This window comes from Podarcis liolepis (assembly GCF_965112155.1).
Source record: "Podarcis liolepis genome assembly, chromosome: 13".
NCBI classification, from domain to species: Eukaryota; Metazoa; Chordata; class Lepidosauria; order Squamata; family Lacertidae; genus Podarcis; species Podarcis liolepis.
The window spans coordinates 1,023,010-1,040,745 of NC_139573.1; the positions used below are offsets into that span (position 1 = coordinate 1,023,010).

The following is a 17,736-nucleotide window of genomic DNA, read 5'->3' on the forward strand; positions in this document are numbered from 1 at the left end:
ACATGGGCCACGATCCACCAGCAGTAGCTGGAGAAGATGAAGCGGACCTGGCGGCTGCGGACGAAGCTGCCGTCGTGGAAGCGGAGACACGGGTAAGTGTCGTTCTCCCCGAAGGTGTAAACGGGCGCCAGGTCAGCCCTGCGCGGAGGGAAAGGGAGAAGGAAACTGCGTCGCTTATCGCAAGTGAAAATGTTGTCCTGCCTGGGGCTGGGGCTGCCTCTGCCGCCTCCCTCCCTGACCAGCCTCCTGGGATGGGGGGAGTTGGGGGGGCAGCAGGGTCTTTGCAACGGGGCTCCAGCCAAGAGCTGCACCTGCAGGTGTGTCCAGCACAAGTGACCTCTGACCTGCGCCCCAAAGCCCACCTGCTCCCCTTCAGCCCATCCCTCCTGGGGAGGGAAGCAGCAGTTGGGGTGACTTGTAGCAATAATAATAATAATTATTATTATATATATATATATATATATATATATGCAGGTTTTGGTGTCTTCGGGTGTCTTCCCGTGTAAGAGTTGGGGTGTCTAGGCCTAGACACCCCAACTCTTACACGGGAAGACACCCGAAGACACCAAAACCTGCATTCCTGTACCCGTGAAAATCTACGAAAGCATATATATATATATATATATATATATATACATACCCCGCCCATCTGGCTGGGTTTCCCCGGCCGCTCTGGGCGGCTTCCATCAGAATATTAAAATACAATAACCTATTAAACATTAAAAGCTGAACAAAAATGTTGTCCTGCCAGCGGCTCCAGCGCAGATGTCTCCTTCTGCTGCCTGCACTTTGGTCCCCAGGTGAGTCTGCGATAAGGAGGCTGCTGTCAGGCAGGTGAGGCTTTCTGAGCTCTCCTTTCTGTCTGAGCTCTCCTCCGAAAGGAGACAAGGCGTGTTATTTCATTCCCGGTCTCTTTCCACCCTGGCTCTCCTCCGGGGAGCTTAAGAAGGTCAAAGTTAGCATCTCCCCGCCTTGCCCTACAGAATAGCATCTTTCATTAAGTCGGAGTGTGTGACCCACTAAGGAAGACAACAGTCTGATAAAATTCAGAACAGCAGAAATTAATTGCACGACTATCCAAAACCATTGTGCTGACCCATTGCCCTCTGCCAACCTTGCCCCAGCCTTTGTGGCTCCCACAGTTTCTGTTGCCAGTGCCAGTCCAGGGCGCTGATGGGAGTTGTAGTCCAAAAATTCCGGAGGGCGCCAGCTTGGGGAACACTGTGGTCTCTGTAACCTGCCAGAGCACATGTCTGGCTTCTGCCTCGCGGGGCGCACTGCAACCAGGGATGCCCAGATTTCAAGTCACCTTGGCAACCATGAAAGGACGATCGGGCTGAATAGCTGCTTTTTGCTTGTATTTATTTCTCCGACCGGCAGGAGGACCTCTGGGGATAACTTGCTCACTGCAACCAGCAATACCCAGATTTCCATTCCTCGAGGAACCAAAGCTATTCTTCACGACAATAGGGTGCAAGCTGGGGGTTGCCTCAGGGCATGCACAGAAGGCACACAATGAGTGTACGTCTACGGGTGGGCAAAGGGGACCCTCTCTCCCCTCCCCCTTTGGCCTGAGACTCCTGGCACACCCACCCCTGCCTCCACCCGACCCGACCCAGGCATGTCCTGAGTTGCTCCTGCAGTCAGAGAAGGGTCCTCTCGGGCAAGCAGATCCCCAAGCCCAGCTCCCCCTCCTTCTTTTTCCTGGCCCATAAGAGCAGGGCGAGGAGACTCTTGAGAGTCCCATGGACGGCAAGAAGATCCAACCTCTCCATTCTGAAGGAAATCAGCCCTGAGTGCTCACTGGAAGGACAGATCCTGAAGCTGAGGCTCCAAGACTTTGGCCACCTCATGAGAAGAGAAGACTCCCTGGAAAAGACCCTGATGCTGGGAAAGATGGAGGGCACAAGGAGAAGGGGACTGATGGAGGACGAGATGGTGGGACAGTGTTCTCGAAGCTACCAGCATGAGGGAGGCAGCGGAAGACAGGAGGGCCTGGCGTGCTCTGGTCCAGGGGGTCACGAAGAGGCGGACACAACTAAACGACTCAACAACAACAACAAGAGCAGGGTCCCCGTTTTCCAAGTAAGAATTTGGCCTGCATGTCCGAATGATCTTTTCTCTTGCAGGCAGGCAAGCTGCTGGTCGCTCACCCGGAGGGCTTGTGAGCAGCCCCCTCAAGCCAGCGCCAAGGCCTGCTTCTCTGGCTGCCGGGCTCTGCCAACCTCACCTTAATAATGCACGTGTGAATGAGACAACCAGCCTTGGGCTCCGCAGGCGGGCACAAAAGGGGGTTCGGGCACCAAGGACCCAAAATCAGACATCAGGCACGGCGCCTTTTATTGGAAACGGTGTGTACAGATGGGGATGGGGGAACAAAGACTCCCGCGTGTCTCCCCCCAACCGCAACCTTGTGTCCCCTGATGCTGCTTCGGGTCAAGTCTGGGTCCCTCTAGGTGACAAGAAGCTGCTGGGAGGCCGGGAGTCCGCAAGATTCTTTATGGGCGTCAAAGAGCTCCTTCAGGGCCTCGACGTAGAGAGCGTGGAAGCTGTTCACCTCGTCCTCGGTGGGGCGCGGGCGGCGCGGGACCGGGATAGGCTTCCCCACTGCAGGAAGGAGAAGAAGCATGGACAGTTGGGGGGTCTGCTCTGCCCCTCTCCCCCCACCCATGGCAGCCAGGGCCTCCCCACCCCAGCAGCTTTGCACCCTGGCTTGGGATTCAGGGGTGGCTTGAGTGCAGGAATGGAGGGGACCCTAAGGGTCATTTAGCCCAACCCCTTGATTAATGGCCAACCAACCCCTGCTTAGAAATCTCCAAGGATGAGGAGAAGGAAGTCTCTCTCTCTCTCTCTCTCTCTCTCTCTCTCTCTCTCTCTCTCTCTCTCTGTGTGTGTGTGTGTGTGCAATCTCAGCTCCCTCCATAGCAAGCCCCATAAAACGAGCCTGCTCATTGGATTCCTGCAGAGGGGTTGGGCTAGATGACCCTTGGGGGTCCCATTCAACTCCACAGGTCTCCGATTCAGTTCTAGGAGGGGGCGAAAGGGAGATGACCAGAACCTGCTGTTTTGTACGATACTGAAGAGTTTATGGCTCTTTGCAAGCAAGTTGGTGAGTCGGGGGTGTTTGTGGGGCAGGAGGCGGAGGCTAAGGAAGGAATGGGGAGCCTAGTGGGTCCTTACCCACCACCGTGAGGGGGGCAGCCATGGGCTGGATCCCCCAGGAGGTGCTGGAGAAGAGGCCCCTCCCGCTGAAGAGGCAAGGGGCGAAGCCGATCAGCTGCTTGAAACCGAGCTGGAAGCGGCGAACGAAGCTGCCCTCGGGGAACCGGATCTGTCGGTAAATGTCGTTCTCCCCGAAGGTGTAAACAGGCACCAGGTCAGCCCTGCGAGGAGGAAGAGGAGGAAGAAGGAATGTCGGGTCAGGGAGAGCCTTTAACCCAACCAAGAACCTTGCGAGGGAGGCTAGGCTGGGGGAAGGGAGGGACCTTAGCATATGGAATTCACGGTCTGTTATACATTAAGAGAAAACTATCTTAAAATGTTGTACAGGTGGTATTTAATGCCAAATAAACTGGCCAAGATTTATAAAAATGTGTCAAGTAAATGCTAGAAATAGATAGATGGGTCTTTCTTCCATATGTGGTGGAGACCTAGGAAAGCGAAAGGCTTTTGGGGAAAGATATATAATGAAATGGAGAAAATGTTTAAGTGGTCTATTCCCAAAAGACCAGGAGCTTTTCTTATGGGCATAATAGGGAGAGGTGTAGGATAGAAGATGACTAAACTATTTATTTTTGTGACAATAGCAGCTAGAATATTATATTCACAGAATTATATTAAATTACAATATTTGTTATAATATAATAAATAATAATAATTGGGGAGAAAGCGAAGGTCCCAGCGAAGGAGGAGTGGCTTTTGAAGGAAATGGACTAGGCAGAAATGGAAAAGCTCACAGCAAAATTAAGAGATCAGAATGATGAACTTTCTACAGAAGGATGGAGGCCGTTTGTGGATTACTTAAAAAATATTACAGTCAAATGAAATCGCGAAAACGATTCAAGATAAAAGCAGAAGAAGAAAAATGACAACATAATTGTAATTTTTTTTGTAATAGATAAAGATACAACGCAGTAGAAAAGGTTTGAGTAAAAACACAGTGGGGTGGAGAGTCCACTTATGGAACAGTGGAATTATTTGTTAGGAAGGTTATTGTGAAAATGTATGAAAAATTATACGGCAAGGAAGGGCAGGGACCTTCAGTCCTCGCAATTGCTTCATTGGGGCAAACTCCACCAGGAAGCACTGCCATGCTCACTAGGCCGAGATATTGCTGACCGGCACCCAATGCCCCCCCCGACACCCCCCTGCCCCCTCGGTGCCCATACCCGTGTTGCAGCGCCAGGCGCACGAAGCCCTTCCTCCCTTGAAGGCGGACGCGCTGCTCTCCAGGGGCGCTGTCCAGGGACTCGGAGGCGCCCCCCACCACGATGGCCACCGCGTGCCCGGGAGGGCCACTCAGGAGGAAGTCCAGGGACCTTTTGTTGACCGGGACACCCCCTGGAAGTGGGAGGAAGCAAAGGTTCCTTGCTTTTCAGGGGGTTGGACTAGAGGACCCTCGCAATTCTCCTCCAACTCTGAGTATTAAAGGGCAGAAGGGTCGCTGGCAAAGGATCAGCGCGTCTGGAAGCGGTTGAAGGGTGGATGGCAGCTAACAGATTGAGGATGAATCCTGACCAGACAGAAGTACTGTTTTTGGGGGACAGGGGGCGGGCAGGTGTGGGGGACTCCCTGGTCCTGAATGGGGTAACTGTGCCCCCGAAGGACCAGGTGCGCAGCCTGGGAGTCATTCTGGACTCACCGCTGTCCATGGAGGCGCAGGTCAATTCTGTGTATTATTTGCGCAACCGAACAGCCCTTTTCTTTTGCACAGGAGCAAAGAATGGGAGGAAAAACAGGCATTCTTGCTGGGGAATTATATTCCCAGGGGCTCTGGGAAGGCATTCCTGAGACTGAGACTGGGGTGGTTCCTCCCATTGGATGGGCCAGGCAGGTTCTTGAAGGTGGTCCTTAGGGGAGGGGCCACCCCACTTCCCCACCCCGACCGGCTAGAAGCACAAGAGGACGTCTCAGCCGCCTGTGGACTCCATGGGTCATGTTCCCAAGGACTTCCCTTGCCCCCCTTCCTTCTCCATTCCTCGCCCCGTTGGCCTCACCTAAGCTCATCAGGTAGTCCCGGTAGACGGGAATGCGGAACAGCCCTGCGAGGGCGGCCAGGCTGGGGCGGAGGCCGGGGAAGGCGCGGGGGAAGCCCGTGGCCTCGGTGCAGAAGGCGGAAAAGGCCCCCGCGCAGATGATCCCGTGGGGGTGGGAGCCCAGGACGTAGTTCCGCGTCGGGGGCAGCTCGGCCGTCTTCACCAGCTGCAAGGCAAGAGGGGCAAGTCCTTTGGCATTTGGACCCCCACCTGAATGTCAGTGCGCAGATTCCATGGCCAGCAGCCTCCGTCGCCCTGCCAGCCCCCTTCTCACACCTGAATGTCACATTCAGAGGAGTGCCTCGCTTTCCATTGGTGGGCATGCGCAGATTCCATGGCCAGCAGCCTTTGACAGCCACCACCTCCTCCTTCTCCGTGATCTGGTCTCCAGGGGTTCCAGAGACCCTGGGCATCCTTCAGGAGCCCTGCCAGCCCCCTTCTCATACCTTGATGGGGAAATAATCCCGATGGAGCTCCCAGACTCTCCAGCGCCTCATCCAGTCACAGCGGCGCCCACCTGCGAAGACAAGGGTTCAGGCAAGGGATGGAGTCAGAGAACTGTGGGGTTGGAAGGGGACCCCCAGGGGTCATCCAGCCCAACCCCCTGCAACGCAGGAATCGCAGCTGAGGAATCCCTGGCAGGTGACCACCCGACCTCTGCTTAAAAACCTCCCAAGAAGGAGAGCCTGCTGCCTTCCGAGGGAGTCCGACCCACTGAGGAACAGCCCTAACCCTCAAAAACTACTTCCTGACGTGGAGTCGGAATCTCCTTTCTTGCCATGTGAAGTCATGGGTTCAGATCCTGCCCTCTGGAGCCGCAGGAGACCTGCTAGCTCCACCTTCCACCTGACAGCCCTTTGGTGGTCCGGTTTGTACACCGCTTGGTCACGGAGACATTTTTGTATTTCAAATACTTGATATATTATTATTAATTAATTCATTAATAATGAGGAGCAAGATGCTCCTTGGGGTCCCTTCCAACTCTGATTCTATGTTATATTTTGGGGAGGGTTCTTTTGATTCGTGTCAGTTACAGGATTCTGTGTGTTTTTTATAGTAAAATTTAATAAATAATTATAAATACAGTGGTACCTTGGGTTAAGAACTTAATTCGTTCCAGAGGTCCGTTCTTAACCTGAAACTGTTCTTAACCTGAAGCACCACTTTAGCTAATGGGGCCTCCTGCTGTTCTCATCCTGAAGCAAAGTTCTTAACCTAACGTACTAATTTCTGGGTTAGCGGAGTCTGGGTTAGCGGAGTCTGTAACCTGAAGCGTCTGTAACCCGAGGTACCACTGTACATAAGTAAATGCAGCTGATTTTTCTGCCCTCCATAGAGAGAGAGAGAGTTGAAATGCCTTCTGCCATTGTGTCATTTATTGGAAACTGTCTTGGAAAATAGATAACAGTAAATAGCAGTGAGGAAAACAGGTTTGGGATGGTCGCAAGCTGCCCCAGGGGAAGGGGGTGAGCTGGAGGAGGAGGGGCAGGGCGAGGCAGCAGCTCCAGCTGTGTGGGTCTGGGTGTGGGGCTCAGCACCCTTCTCAGACAAGGAGAGGCGCCTTTCACCTGGCCTCCAGGTAGGGTTGGGGGGAATCGAACTCACCTCTCTCTGTTGTATCCCAGTCATAGATCCACCAGGCGAAATACAGGACGCTGATAGACCAGTAGGAGGTGAAGAGCAGGTAGACCAGGAGAATGGAGAAGAAGGCACCTGGGGGGGAGGCCAGAGGCAGGTGAGGGGCAGGCCGGCCCTCCAGGCTGAAAGCTCCCTGGGTGGTGGGGAGGTGTCTGAAGGGGTCCATCTAGGGCAGGCTTCCTCAACCTCGGCCCTCCAGGCCCCAGGAGGAGGGGGAGGCATAGCTGCCAACGTTTCCCTTTTTTAAAGGGAAATTCCCTTATTCCGAAAAGGATTCCTCGCAAGAAAAGGGAAAAGTTGACAGCTGTGGGAGGAAGCCAAGCTGCCCCTCTTCCCTGAGCACCCCCTGCCCCTCCCTCCCTCCCACCCCAGCTCCCAACTTACCAAAGAAGAGGTAGCTGAGGACCCACTGGAAGACGCTAAGGGCCTCCAGGTGTTTCTGCAGCGCCATCTTCTGACCCTGGGGGGGGGAATCCGGGGGGGGGGTTGTGGGGGGGATCTGCAGCAGGACTCCAGCCAGGAGGAGCCCCTGCCTTGGCAGGAGGGAGAGCGTGAAGACGCAGGTGTGTTCAGCACACGTGGCCTCTGACCTGCATCCCAAAGCCCAGCTGCTCCCCTTCAGCCGTGCCCTCAGGAAGGGGGCAGCATGTGGGGCAGGAGGAGGAGGAGGAAAGAGGCTCACTTGTCCAGGAGAAGACGTTTTCTTGCCCGTGGCTGCAATTCACAAGTCACTCTCTGCCGCCTGCACTTTGGTCCCCAGGTGAGTTGGCAATAAGGACGCTGCTGTCACCCAGGTGAGGCAAAGGGGACCTGGCTGAGCTCTCCTCCTCCGGGCTCCAGGAAACTTAAGAAGTCAAGCCCAGCGGCTCCCAAACTCTGTGTGCCCAGAGGCACCCTCAGATTCATTTATTTTGACCCCCAGCCAGGGCACTAGAGCCAGTCGCTCCATCCCCAACAACCAGTAGCTGCCTTGCTGGCCCTTGGCTCCTTCCCCTTGGCCCTCGTCCCAGTTCTGCCCCGCCCTCTTGGCCCATGAGACAAAGGCTGGGGTGCCAGGATCGATTGGCCTGTCTACCCGCCTCTCTTCTCCAAGCTGCCTCAGACGGAGACCTTTGCCCATCCACCTTGTGCCTGGCAGCGGCACCAGTGCCTCTCCAGAAGCATGAATTCCCTGCCCCGCCGGGAGATGCTGCCCTGGGGGCTTGGCAGCTGGGCCCTTCTGTGTGCCAGGTAGGTGCCCCTACCTGCTACGGTCCTTCAGTAGCTGTGAGCCCAGGGGGAAGGCTGGCTGGGCAGATTTATGGGCCCCTAGGTGACAGTAGGATGCGGGTGGCGCTGTGGGTTAAACCACAGAGCCTAGGACTTCCCAATCAGAAGGTCGGTGGTTTGAATCCCCGCGACGGGGTGAGCTCCCGTTGCTCGGTCCCTGCTCCTGCCCACCTAGCAGTTCGAAAGCACCTCAAAGTGCAAGTAGATAAATAGGTACCACTCCGGCGGGAAGGTAAACGGCGTTTCCGTGCGCTGCTCTGGTTCGCCAGAAGCAGCTCAGTCATGCTGGCCACATGACCCGGAAGCTGTACGCCGGCTCCCTCGGCCAATAAAGCGAGATGAGCGCCACAACCCCAGAGTCAGTCACGACTGGACCTAATGGTCAGGGGTCCCTTAATAATAATAATAATAATAATAATAATAATAATAATAATAATAATAATAATAATTTATTATTTATACCCCGCCCATCTGACTGGGTTTCCCCAGCCACTCTGGGCGGCTTCCAAAAGAATATTAAAATACTATGATACATCAAACATTAAAAGCTTCCCTAAACAGGACTGCCTTCAGATGTCTTGTAAAAGTCTGGTAGTTGTTGTGCTCTTTGACATCTGGTGGGAGGGCGTTCCACAGGGAGGGCGCCACTACCGAGAAGGCCCTCTGCCTGGTTCCCTGTAACTTGGCTTCTCGCAGTGAGGGAACCGCCAGAAGGCCCTTGGGGCTGGATCTCATTGTCTGGGCAGAACGACTGGGGTGGAGATGCTCCTTCAGGTATACTGGACTGAGGCCGTTTAGGGCTTTAAAGGTCAGCACCAACACTTTGAATTGTGCTTGGAAACGTACTGGGAGCCAATGTAGGTCTTTCAAGACCGGTGTTATATGGTCTCGGCGGCCGTTCCCAGTCACCAGTCTGGCTGCTGCATTCTGGATTAGTTGTAGTTTCCAGGTCACCTTCAAAGGTAGCCCCACGTAGAGTGCATTGCAGTAGTCCAAGCGGGAGATAACCAGAGCATGCACCACTCTGGCGAGGCAGTCCGCGGGCAGATAGGGTCTCAGCCTACGTACCAGATGGAGCTGGTACACAGCTGCCCTGGACACGGATTTAACCTGTGCCTCCATGGACAGCTGTGAGTCCAAAATGACTCCCAGGCTGCGCACCTGGTCCTTCAGGGGCACGGTTACTGTCTTGTCAGGATTCAATCTCAATCTGTTTGCCACCATCCATCCTCCAACCGCCTCCAGACACTCACACAGGACCTTCACTGCCTTCACTGGTTCTGATTTAAAAGAGAGGTAGAGCTGGGTATCATCCGCATACTGATGAACACTCAGCCCAAACCCCCTGATGATCTCTCCCAGCGGCTGCATGTAGATGTTGAAAAGCATGGGGGAGAGGACAGAACCCTGAGGCACCCCACAAGTGAGAGCCCAGGGGTCTGAACACTCATCCCCCCCCCACCACTTTCTGAACACGGCCCAGGAGGAAGGAGCGGAACCACTGTATGACAGTGCCCCCAGCTCCCAGCCCCTCAAGACGGTCCAGAAGGATGTTATGGTCGATGGTATCAAACGCCGCTGAGAGATCCAGCAGAACTAGGAAACAGCTCTCACCTTTGTCCCTAGCCCACCGGAGATCATCAACCAGTGCGACCAAGGCAGTTTCAGTCCCGTGATGAGGCCTGAATCCCGATTGGAATACCTTTACCTAGGTCACAGTGGGGCTGGAGAACCTTTGAGGGTCCATTCCAACTCTGCAATTATGTTGTTCTATTATTCGTTCTGTCAGTGCAAGCATTTCTGTGTGCCCACCGGAAGAATCTCCCCTCCCCTCCTCCTGCGTGTTATTCTGGGGGTTCCTCTGATGTCCTGGAGTGGATTGGGGGGGATCCCATTATGCCAGGAGGAGTCCCTGCACTGGCTTCTGCTAGCACTCCAGATTATAACACTGGTCCTGAGAGATCTCCATTGGCTCCCAGTACATTTCCGAGTACAATTCAAAGTGTTGGTGCTGACCTTGAAAGCCCTAAACAGCCTCAAAGGTCCAGTAGACCTGAAGGAGCGTCGCCACCCCCATCATTCTGACCGGACACTGAGGTCCAGCTCCGAGGGCATTCTGGTGGTAACCTCGCTGCGAGAAGCCAAGTTACAGGGAACCGGGCAGAGGGCCTTCTCGGTGGTGGCACCCGTCCTGTGGAATGCCCTCCCACCAGATGTCAAAGAGAAAAACAACTACCAGACTTTTAGAAGACATCTGAAGGCAGCCCTCTGTATGGAAGCTTTTAATGTTTAATAGGTTATTGTATTTTAGTGTTCTGTTGGAAGCCGCCCAGAGTGGCTGGGGAAACCCTGCCACATGGGAAGGGTATAAATAAATTATTATTATTATTATTATTATTATTATTATTATTATTATTATTATTATCCAGGTTGGCACCTGTCTGTCTCGGGAGACAATAGAGGAGGACACCTTTGAGAGTTAGGTCAAACTCTAGGAAGTTCACAGCACCTGCTGTGGCTTTAGAGACCGATGCAGGAGAGAGATGTTTTGTTGCAGCCGGGGCAGGTGAAGGCGTCTGGTTGTGCTGCGCTTCTATGCTCTGCTCCCCAAAGCAGTCATTCCTTCTCTGTCTCCAGGCCCCAAAGCTGCCAGCAAGGGACTTGCACCCGCCAGGGTTGAGATGACTGCCAGCCGTCATGGTCACGTTAGCGGACATCTTTGTAATTCAGAGTTGGCCCCGTTCCATCATGATAATGATTAATAAATTAATCTCCTTCCATGCACATGGTTCAAGGAGATGCACAAAATGCAGTAAAAAGCAGCTCAGAACCATTTTAGAAACAGGTGATTTTTTAAAACACTACAATGTCGACAGAGCACAGAGTGGCAGAGACCATGACGCTCACTGTAGAGTCATAAAACAGAAGAGTTGGAAGGGACCCAAAGGGCCCCCTTTGGTTGGCATCTGTCTGCCTGGAGAGACAATGGAGTGTGCTTCCCGGGGTGAAGTGAAACAACTGTGTTAGCAGCACCAAAGTGGCCTCTCTGGGGCACAATCCTGGGAAGTGTGACTGGAGATTCAAGACCCCCCCCCTTTCAGCCTTGCTGAAATGCAGTTAATGCAGCTTTGGTGGCACTGTAGCTCTAGGGAAGAAAGAGTGCCTCTGAGCAGGTGAAGAGTGCTCTGAGGATCCGCAGCTGCAGCTGCCTCCCTTTCAAAGGGATCAAGCGCAGCTCTTCCTGATGGCCTTTAGGTGCCCCTGGAAGAAAGACACCAAGGTTTCGGAAGCACCCTGTGGGTGGGGGTGTTGGGTGCTGTTCAAAGGTTGCCCCCTCCTCCGTCTCCTGCCAGGCAGGGCAGTGAGGTCCAAGCTGACCTGACCCAGGAGAGGGCAAAGGTAGAAATTAAGCAAACCTTTTTCTGGCAATGACATTGCTTCCTGCCTCAGGGCAGGGCAGCCTCTCCCTATTTTGGGGGGAGGGGTTGTGCCCTCCATGGAGCCTGGAAGGGGCTCGCTACCCAGCCTTGCTCCTTTCAGCCAGATCTCAGTGGAAGGCCCTCCCTCCACATGGAATTGTAAATTTATAGAGTTAGGAGGGAGCCCTAGGGAGATCTAGTCCAGCCCCGCTCCCCTCCCCAAACCAGGTGCACACGAACATAAGTTCAACCCCCTATACACAGACAGGTGCATTCACAACATGCCAAAATAAGGCGAGAAACCTCCATTTCCCTTGTAACCTGAAAACTGACCAATCAGGCGCCACTTTGTTTGACAGCCGCCCAATCAGAAACAGCGTTGGCAGCCCCTTAAACTTTAAATCACCTTAATGGACAATGGCTTTCATAAGAAGAGCTGCGTAAATAGCAGGCAAACGCTGCAGCGCTCAGAAAAACCCTCTGCAAAGAGCAGGTCAACACCCATCAAACAGCAGGGCTTAAAACAGAACCATAAAATTATAGAATTGCAGAGCTGGAAGGGACCACGAGGGTCATCTAGTCCAACCCGGTGTAACATGGGAATCTCTTGCTTTACAAAAAAGCTCAAGATACAGGTTGATCTGCCCACACTTAGTTGTTATCTCTGAGAAACGTAGAAAATGATAGGATATATTTACACGAATTCTTCAAACTTAGGCGACCCTTTAAAAATTAGCTGATGAAGGTGAATACATCGAAACAGGGCCCTGTCCTGGTTTCTGATCCATAATTGTCTTCTGACTTCTGCTCAGTGATTGAAACTAAGATCTTCATGTCAAATCTGACTATGGACTAATGTGAACTTTTCTCTACTCATGAACTCTTATCTCTAATACTGTAACGAATTATTGTATTATACATATCCTTATGAGTTTGTTATGAGTTTGTAATCTTTGTTCCAGTTCGTAATCTCTATTTGAGTTTGTAATCCTTGTCAGAATACTTACTTTTGAATGGATTAGTTTTTCTTACAACTGACTGTTGACTTGTGAGTAGGGACCCCTCCCACTACTGAAACTTATATTGGCCAGAGAGCTTGGTGCGCTTTTTTCTTGGTGTATTTAATAACAAGAACTCCAACTTATTTAACGTCGTTCTCTACCGACTGAGCTTTCCGAGGTTTGTGGAAATCGTCAATTAAGTCAATAAAACCCTGTTGTATGAATGGAAAGCAATGGAAAAACACTGTAACTATCCAAACAAACTGTTTTATTTTGTACAGGAGGGTAAAACAAGAAATACAAAAGCATAAATAAAGTGTTTCTGAGCCGCAGTGCTGGGCAGAGCAGGGGTGGCCATGATCCCAGAAGCAGAAGAGCACCAACTCGGACCTTTTCCTCTCAGCTGTCAGTGGGCAACACCTGATAAAGGGAAAGACAGAAAAGACAGAAAATAAAGGGAAAGACAGAAAAGACCTGATAAAGGGAAAGACAGAAAATCATACTGTATACTCACAAGATTGGCACAAGAGACTGGATGAGCAGAACTGAGCTGACATAACTGTAATTCCAAAGGGAACGTAAAATATTTGCTCCGAGAGGAAAAGGCAGGCAATACACTGACACCTTGACTGACAGGTGACAGGTCATGGACTCAAAGGTCTGTCTGTCGCTTCACCTGTTTTATGGCAGGGCATGAAGTTTGAATGAAGCTTCTCTGAAATGAATTGTAGGGGGGAAATGTAACTTCTAAAAGGAGTTACATGCCTTTGCTTGGGGCTTACTCTTTCCTGGCTTAGAGGTTGAAATCTTATCGCAACAATAAAGACAAGGCTTAATAGCTGCTTCCTGCTTTCCTATACCTGGCTGTGGTCTCTTGATTTATCCTGATTGGTGAAAGGACCTCGCGGGGCGAGCTGCAACCAGGGATACCCAGATTTCAAGTCACCTTGGCAACCACGAAAGGACGATCGGGCTGAATAGCCGCTTTTTGCTGGCATTTATTTCTCTGACCTGCATGAGGACCTCAGGGGATAACAGTACCCAGATTTCCACTCAAAACCAGGGTGCAAACTGGGAGTTGCCTTGGGGCATGCACAGAGTGCACACGATGGGTGGGCAAAGGGGAATGCTGAACCGCGGCCCCTCTCTCCCATCCCCCTTTGGCCTGAGACTCCTGGCACACACACCCCGCCCTTCCTCCACCTGACCCGGTCATGTCCTGAGTTGCTCCTGCAGTCAGAGAAGGGTCCTTGAGCCCCTTGGGCAAACAGATCCCCAAGCCCAGCTTAAAGGTAAAGGGACCCCTGACCATTAGGTCCAGTCGTGGCCGACTCTGGGGTTGCGGCGCTCATCTCGCTTATTGGCCAAGGGATCCGGCGTTTGTCTGCAGACAGTTTTTCCGGGTCATGTGGCCAGCATGACTAAACCGCTTTTGGCGAACCAGAGCAGTGCACAGAAACGCCGTTTACCTTCCCGCCAGAGTGGTACCTATTTATCTACTTGCACTTTGACGTGCTTTCAAACTGCTAGGTTGGCAGTAAGCCCAGCTTACCCTCCCTCTTTTTCCTGGCCAAAGAGCAGGGCCCCTGTTAAGGAAAAATCTGGGTGCGAGGCTGCTCAGTCCCCCAGCCCATCAGGCAGAGCCCGCGGGTCCCTGCGGAATAAAGGAAGGAGTCCAGCCACCAACCGGAGCAAATAGCTGTAGACCAAAGTTTATTGCACAGTAGTTTCAAAGAGCAAATTTTGAACCCTGAGGATGGGGTGACAAAGACTTTTAACACTTTCCCACCACATCCCAGAATACAGTTTGTACACCATCACTGACATGTCACAAAAGGGGAGGGGTTAACCTTGGCAAACATGTCCAGACAAGTCCTTGGTACAAGATTAGCATAAGGGCAAGACTCAGGTATAAGACTAGCATAGACAAATATGTCTTAAGTACCCACCACCCAAAAGTACAATAGAAGTTCCTTTGCATGTCTGGAGCCTGAGGCGAGTCAGGGGATGAGATTTGGCTTCCCTTGGCTAACAATGAGCCCAGCAATTGTCACCTCTGAGAACTTCCTGGAGTCCTTTTGCCAGGGGAAAATAGCTTTGGAATGGGGGGAACTGGGAAAGGAGATGATTTTATATTATTTTAAAGCTAGGTAACTTCCCTGACGGGACGCGGGCGGCGCTGTGGGTAAAACCTCAGCACCTAGGACTTGCTGATCGCATGGTCGGCGGTTCGAATCCCCGCGGCAGGGTGCGCTCCCGTCGTTCGGTCCCAGCGCCTGCCAACCTAGCAGTTCGAAAGCACCTCTGGGTGCGAGTAGATAAATAGGGACCGCTTACCAGCGGGAAAGTAAACGGCGTTCCGTGTGCTGCGCTGGCTCGCCAGATGCAGCTTGTCACACTGGCCATGTGACCCGGAAGTGTCTGCAGACAGCGCTGGCTCCCGGCCTATAGAGTGAGATGAGCGCACAACCCTAGAGTCTGGCAAGTCTGGTCCGTACGGGCAGGGGTACCTTTACCTTTACTTAACTTCCCTGAGCTGTCAAGTTGAAAGGATACATTCAGGCATAATATTTGTAATATTTAACTTTAAAGATGTGCCCCCCCCCGTAATTTCCGTAACAGCCCCCATTTTCCGAGTAAGAGCTAGGCCTGCATGTCCAAATGATCTTTTCTCTTGCAGACAGGCAAGCTCCTAGCTGCTCACCCGGAGGGCGTGTGGGCAGCCCCCTCAAGCCAGTGCCATGGATCCAGGGCCTGTCAGGAGCTCGGCCTACACCCGAGTAGGACCCTGGCAGAGAAACATGCCCGACTGGTATGTTCTCTCCCTCCTGATCGATCGTTCGGGAGCTTCAAAAGCTTTCTTCAGCCTGGACTGATGCCAACCGACACCAGCACACTTAGGGATCCGCAGAGTATGCGCATCATGCGTAACAGAACTCAGCATTTTGGCTAATCTACTTTATTTACATATAAACACACAGAGAGCACTGCAACATGGCTCCCTCTCTTTCTAGCATCAGGCAGCAAAGAGGAAGAACAAAGGACATTAGTCCCATTTCACGGAACACAAACATCCTTTCTCCGTCACTTCCCACTCTGTGGAGTCAAAACATACACCGTCATGTAAAAGACAACAATCCCATGACTGCAATCATGGGTCAGGTATTCTAACAGGGGCCACGACCTGCTTCTCTGGCTGCCGAGCCCTGCAGACCTTGCCTTCATAATGCATGTGTGAATGAGACAACCAGCCTTGGGCTCCGCAGGTGGGCACAAAAAGGGAGTTCGGGCACCAAGGACCCAAAATTAGACATCAGGCACGGCGCCTTTTATTGGAAATGGTGTTCTTACGGTAAAATCTGGGTGCGGGGCTGCTCTGCCACCCAGCTCGTCAGACTAAGTTCTCAGGTCCCTGAGGAGGAAAATAAGCTCAGCGGGAGACAGGAGCAAGCTGCAGAAGATCCAAGTTTATTGCGCAACAGGTTCAAGGCGAGATTGCACAGCGAGAAAGGGGTGACATGAACTTTTAAAACTTCCCTCCATGTCCCAGAATACAGTGCAAAATACATCAGTTACATCATGAATACATAAAGAAGAGGTTGGGTTACACAGATTACATCATGAATACATTAAGAAGAGGTTGGGTTACACAGATTACATCATGAATACATTAAGAAGAGGTTGGGTTACACAGATTACATCATGAATACATTAAGAAGAGGTTGGGTCACACAGGATTAACATATGGAGGAGGGAGGAGGCAATATGCAGAGCTGGAGATATGCGCAGATAAGCACTTCCTGAGTGCCGGTGATGGGAAGAGAATGGTCCATATATGCACAGTCACCTGGCATCTCCCGGAGGAAGGGCTTGGCAGAGCGATTTGACCGGATTAGGGTCTTCCTGAGTACGTGACGCCTCGCTCGGGGGATCATGGAGGCAGGGGAGGTGTCATGGAGTCCCGAGGAGACTGAGCCAACTGACACCAAAAGCAAGGAAATCGGAGTTGTGGTTGATTTTATACGAATTTCTAAAGATTTTAGTCCATTCGATATTGGTGATTGAAGTCGGAAACAAAATAGATACATTGTAGCAAGATTTGACACTTTTATGAGTTCACAAGTTTCGATTCCATTGTTCTCCCAGCGGGGAGCCGTCAGCAGCTTGTCAAGAGGTTAAATGAGGCGCGCAGGAGCTCGCTGAGCTAGCTCTGCAAGACGAACGCATGGTTCTGATTGGGTAGAACGCACCCATTCAAAAGATAGGAAATACAACTTTATACGGTCTACCCATAGTAAAAATAGAGCGGGAGGCGAGGCATAAGACGTTTGGGCTTATTTCGCCCGTAATAGCGGATCAGTGTAGGAAAGGGGGGAAAGGCACTTTATTTATGGGGCTTGGGGTAAAGTGTGGTGCTTGTGCAACGGTGTGGGGGCTGAGGGGTACATGTGGGGCTGGGTGCCCTTGAGGTCATCGCCTCGGACCGTCTGGTGACCGGCGGAAGGGTGAAGGAAGGCATGCCCCCCTTCCGTATCAGTGTGTACAGATGGGGATGGGAGGGACAAAGTCTCCCACGTGTCTCCCCCCATCACAACCTTGCGTCCCCTGATGCTGCTTCGGGTCAAGTCTGGGTCCCTCTAGGTGACAAGAAGCTGCTGGGAGGCCGGGAGTCCGCAAGATTCTTTATGGGCGTCAAAGAGCTCCTTCAGGGCCTCGACGTAGAGAGCGTGGAAGCTGCTCACCTCGTCCTCGGTGGGGCGCGGGCGGACCGGGACCGGGATAGGCTCCCCCACTGCAGGAAGGAGAGGAAGCATGGACAGTTGGGGGGTCTGCTCTGCCCCTCGCCCCCACCCCATGGCAGCCAGGGCCTCCCCACCCCAGCAGCTTTGCACTCTGGCCTTGGGTTTCAGGGGTGGGTTAAGTTCAGGAACCCAAGGGACCCCTGAGGGTCATTTAGCCCAACTCCTTGATTTGTGGCCACCCAACCTCTGCTTAGAAACCTCCAAGGAAGGGGAGAAGTCGGTCTGTGTGTGCACACACACACGCAATCGCAGCTCCCTCCATAGCAAGCCCCATAAAACGAGCCTGCTCATTGGATTCCTGCAGAGGGGTTGGGCTAGATGACCCTTGGGGGTCCTATTCAATTCCACAGGT

General features: G+C 52.5%; 2 protein-coding genes across 6 annotated transcripts in view; both read right to left on the bottom strand.

The window, feature by feature from the left end:
- Nucleotides 1-2,323: 2,323 nt before the first annotated feature.
- LOC310692171 (2-acylglycerol O-acyltransferase 3-like) lies at nt 2,324-7,352 on the bottom strand. The gene is made up of 7 exons (XM_083472815.1): nt 7,278-7,352; nt 6,861-6,968; nt 5,702-5,772; nt 5,217-5,421; nt 4,389-4,560; nt 3,181-3,383; nt 2,324-2,607 (listed from the first exon to the last, which is right to left on the bottom strand). The coding sequence occupies exons 1-7, from the start codon at nt 7,342-7,344 to the stop codon at nt 2,453-2,455; spliced, it is 981 nt and encodes a 326-aa protein (XP_083328941.1). The 5' UTR covers nt 7,345-7,352; the 3' UTR covers nt 2,324-2,452.
- A 5,481-nt stretch (nt 7,353-12,833) lies between these two features.
- The window catches only part of LOC310692147 (2-acylglycerol O-acyltransferase 3-like), a 53,800-nt gene continuing 48,897 nt past the window's right edge, over nt 12,834-17,736 (bottom strand). For 3 of the 5 annotated variants that reach the window (XM_083472760.1, XM_083472758.1, XM_083472762.1), the window contains one exon: nt 16,678-17,374. In XM_083472760.1, the coding sequence (XP_083328886.1) occupies nt 17,220-17,374 (155 nt within the window). In that variant the 3' untranslated portion in view covers nt 16,678-17,219. Of the gene's footprint in view, nt 13,003-16,677; nt 17,375-17,736 lie in introns of those variants that run through there. The other 2 variants (XM_083472759.1, XM_083472761.1) reach the window with 2 other exon arrangements.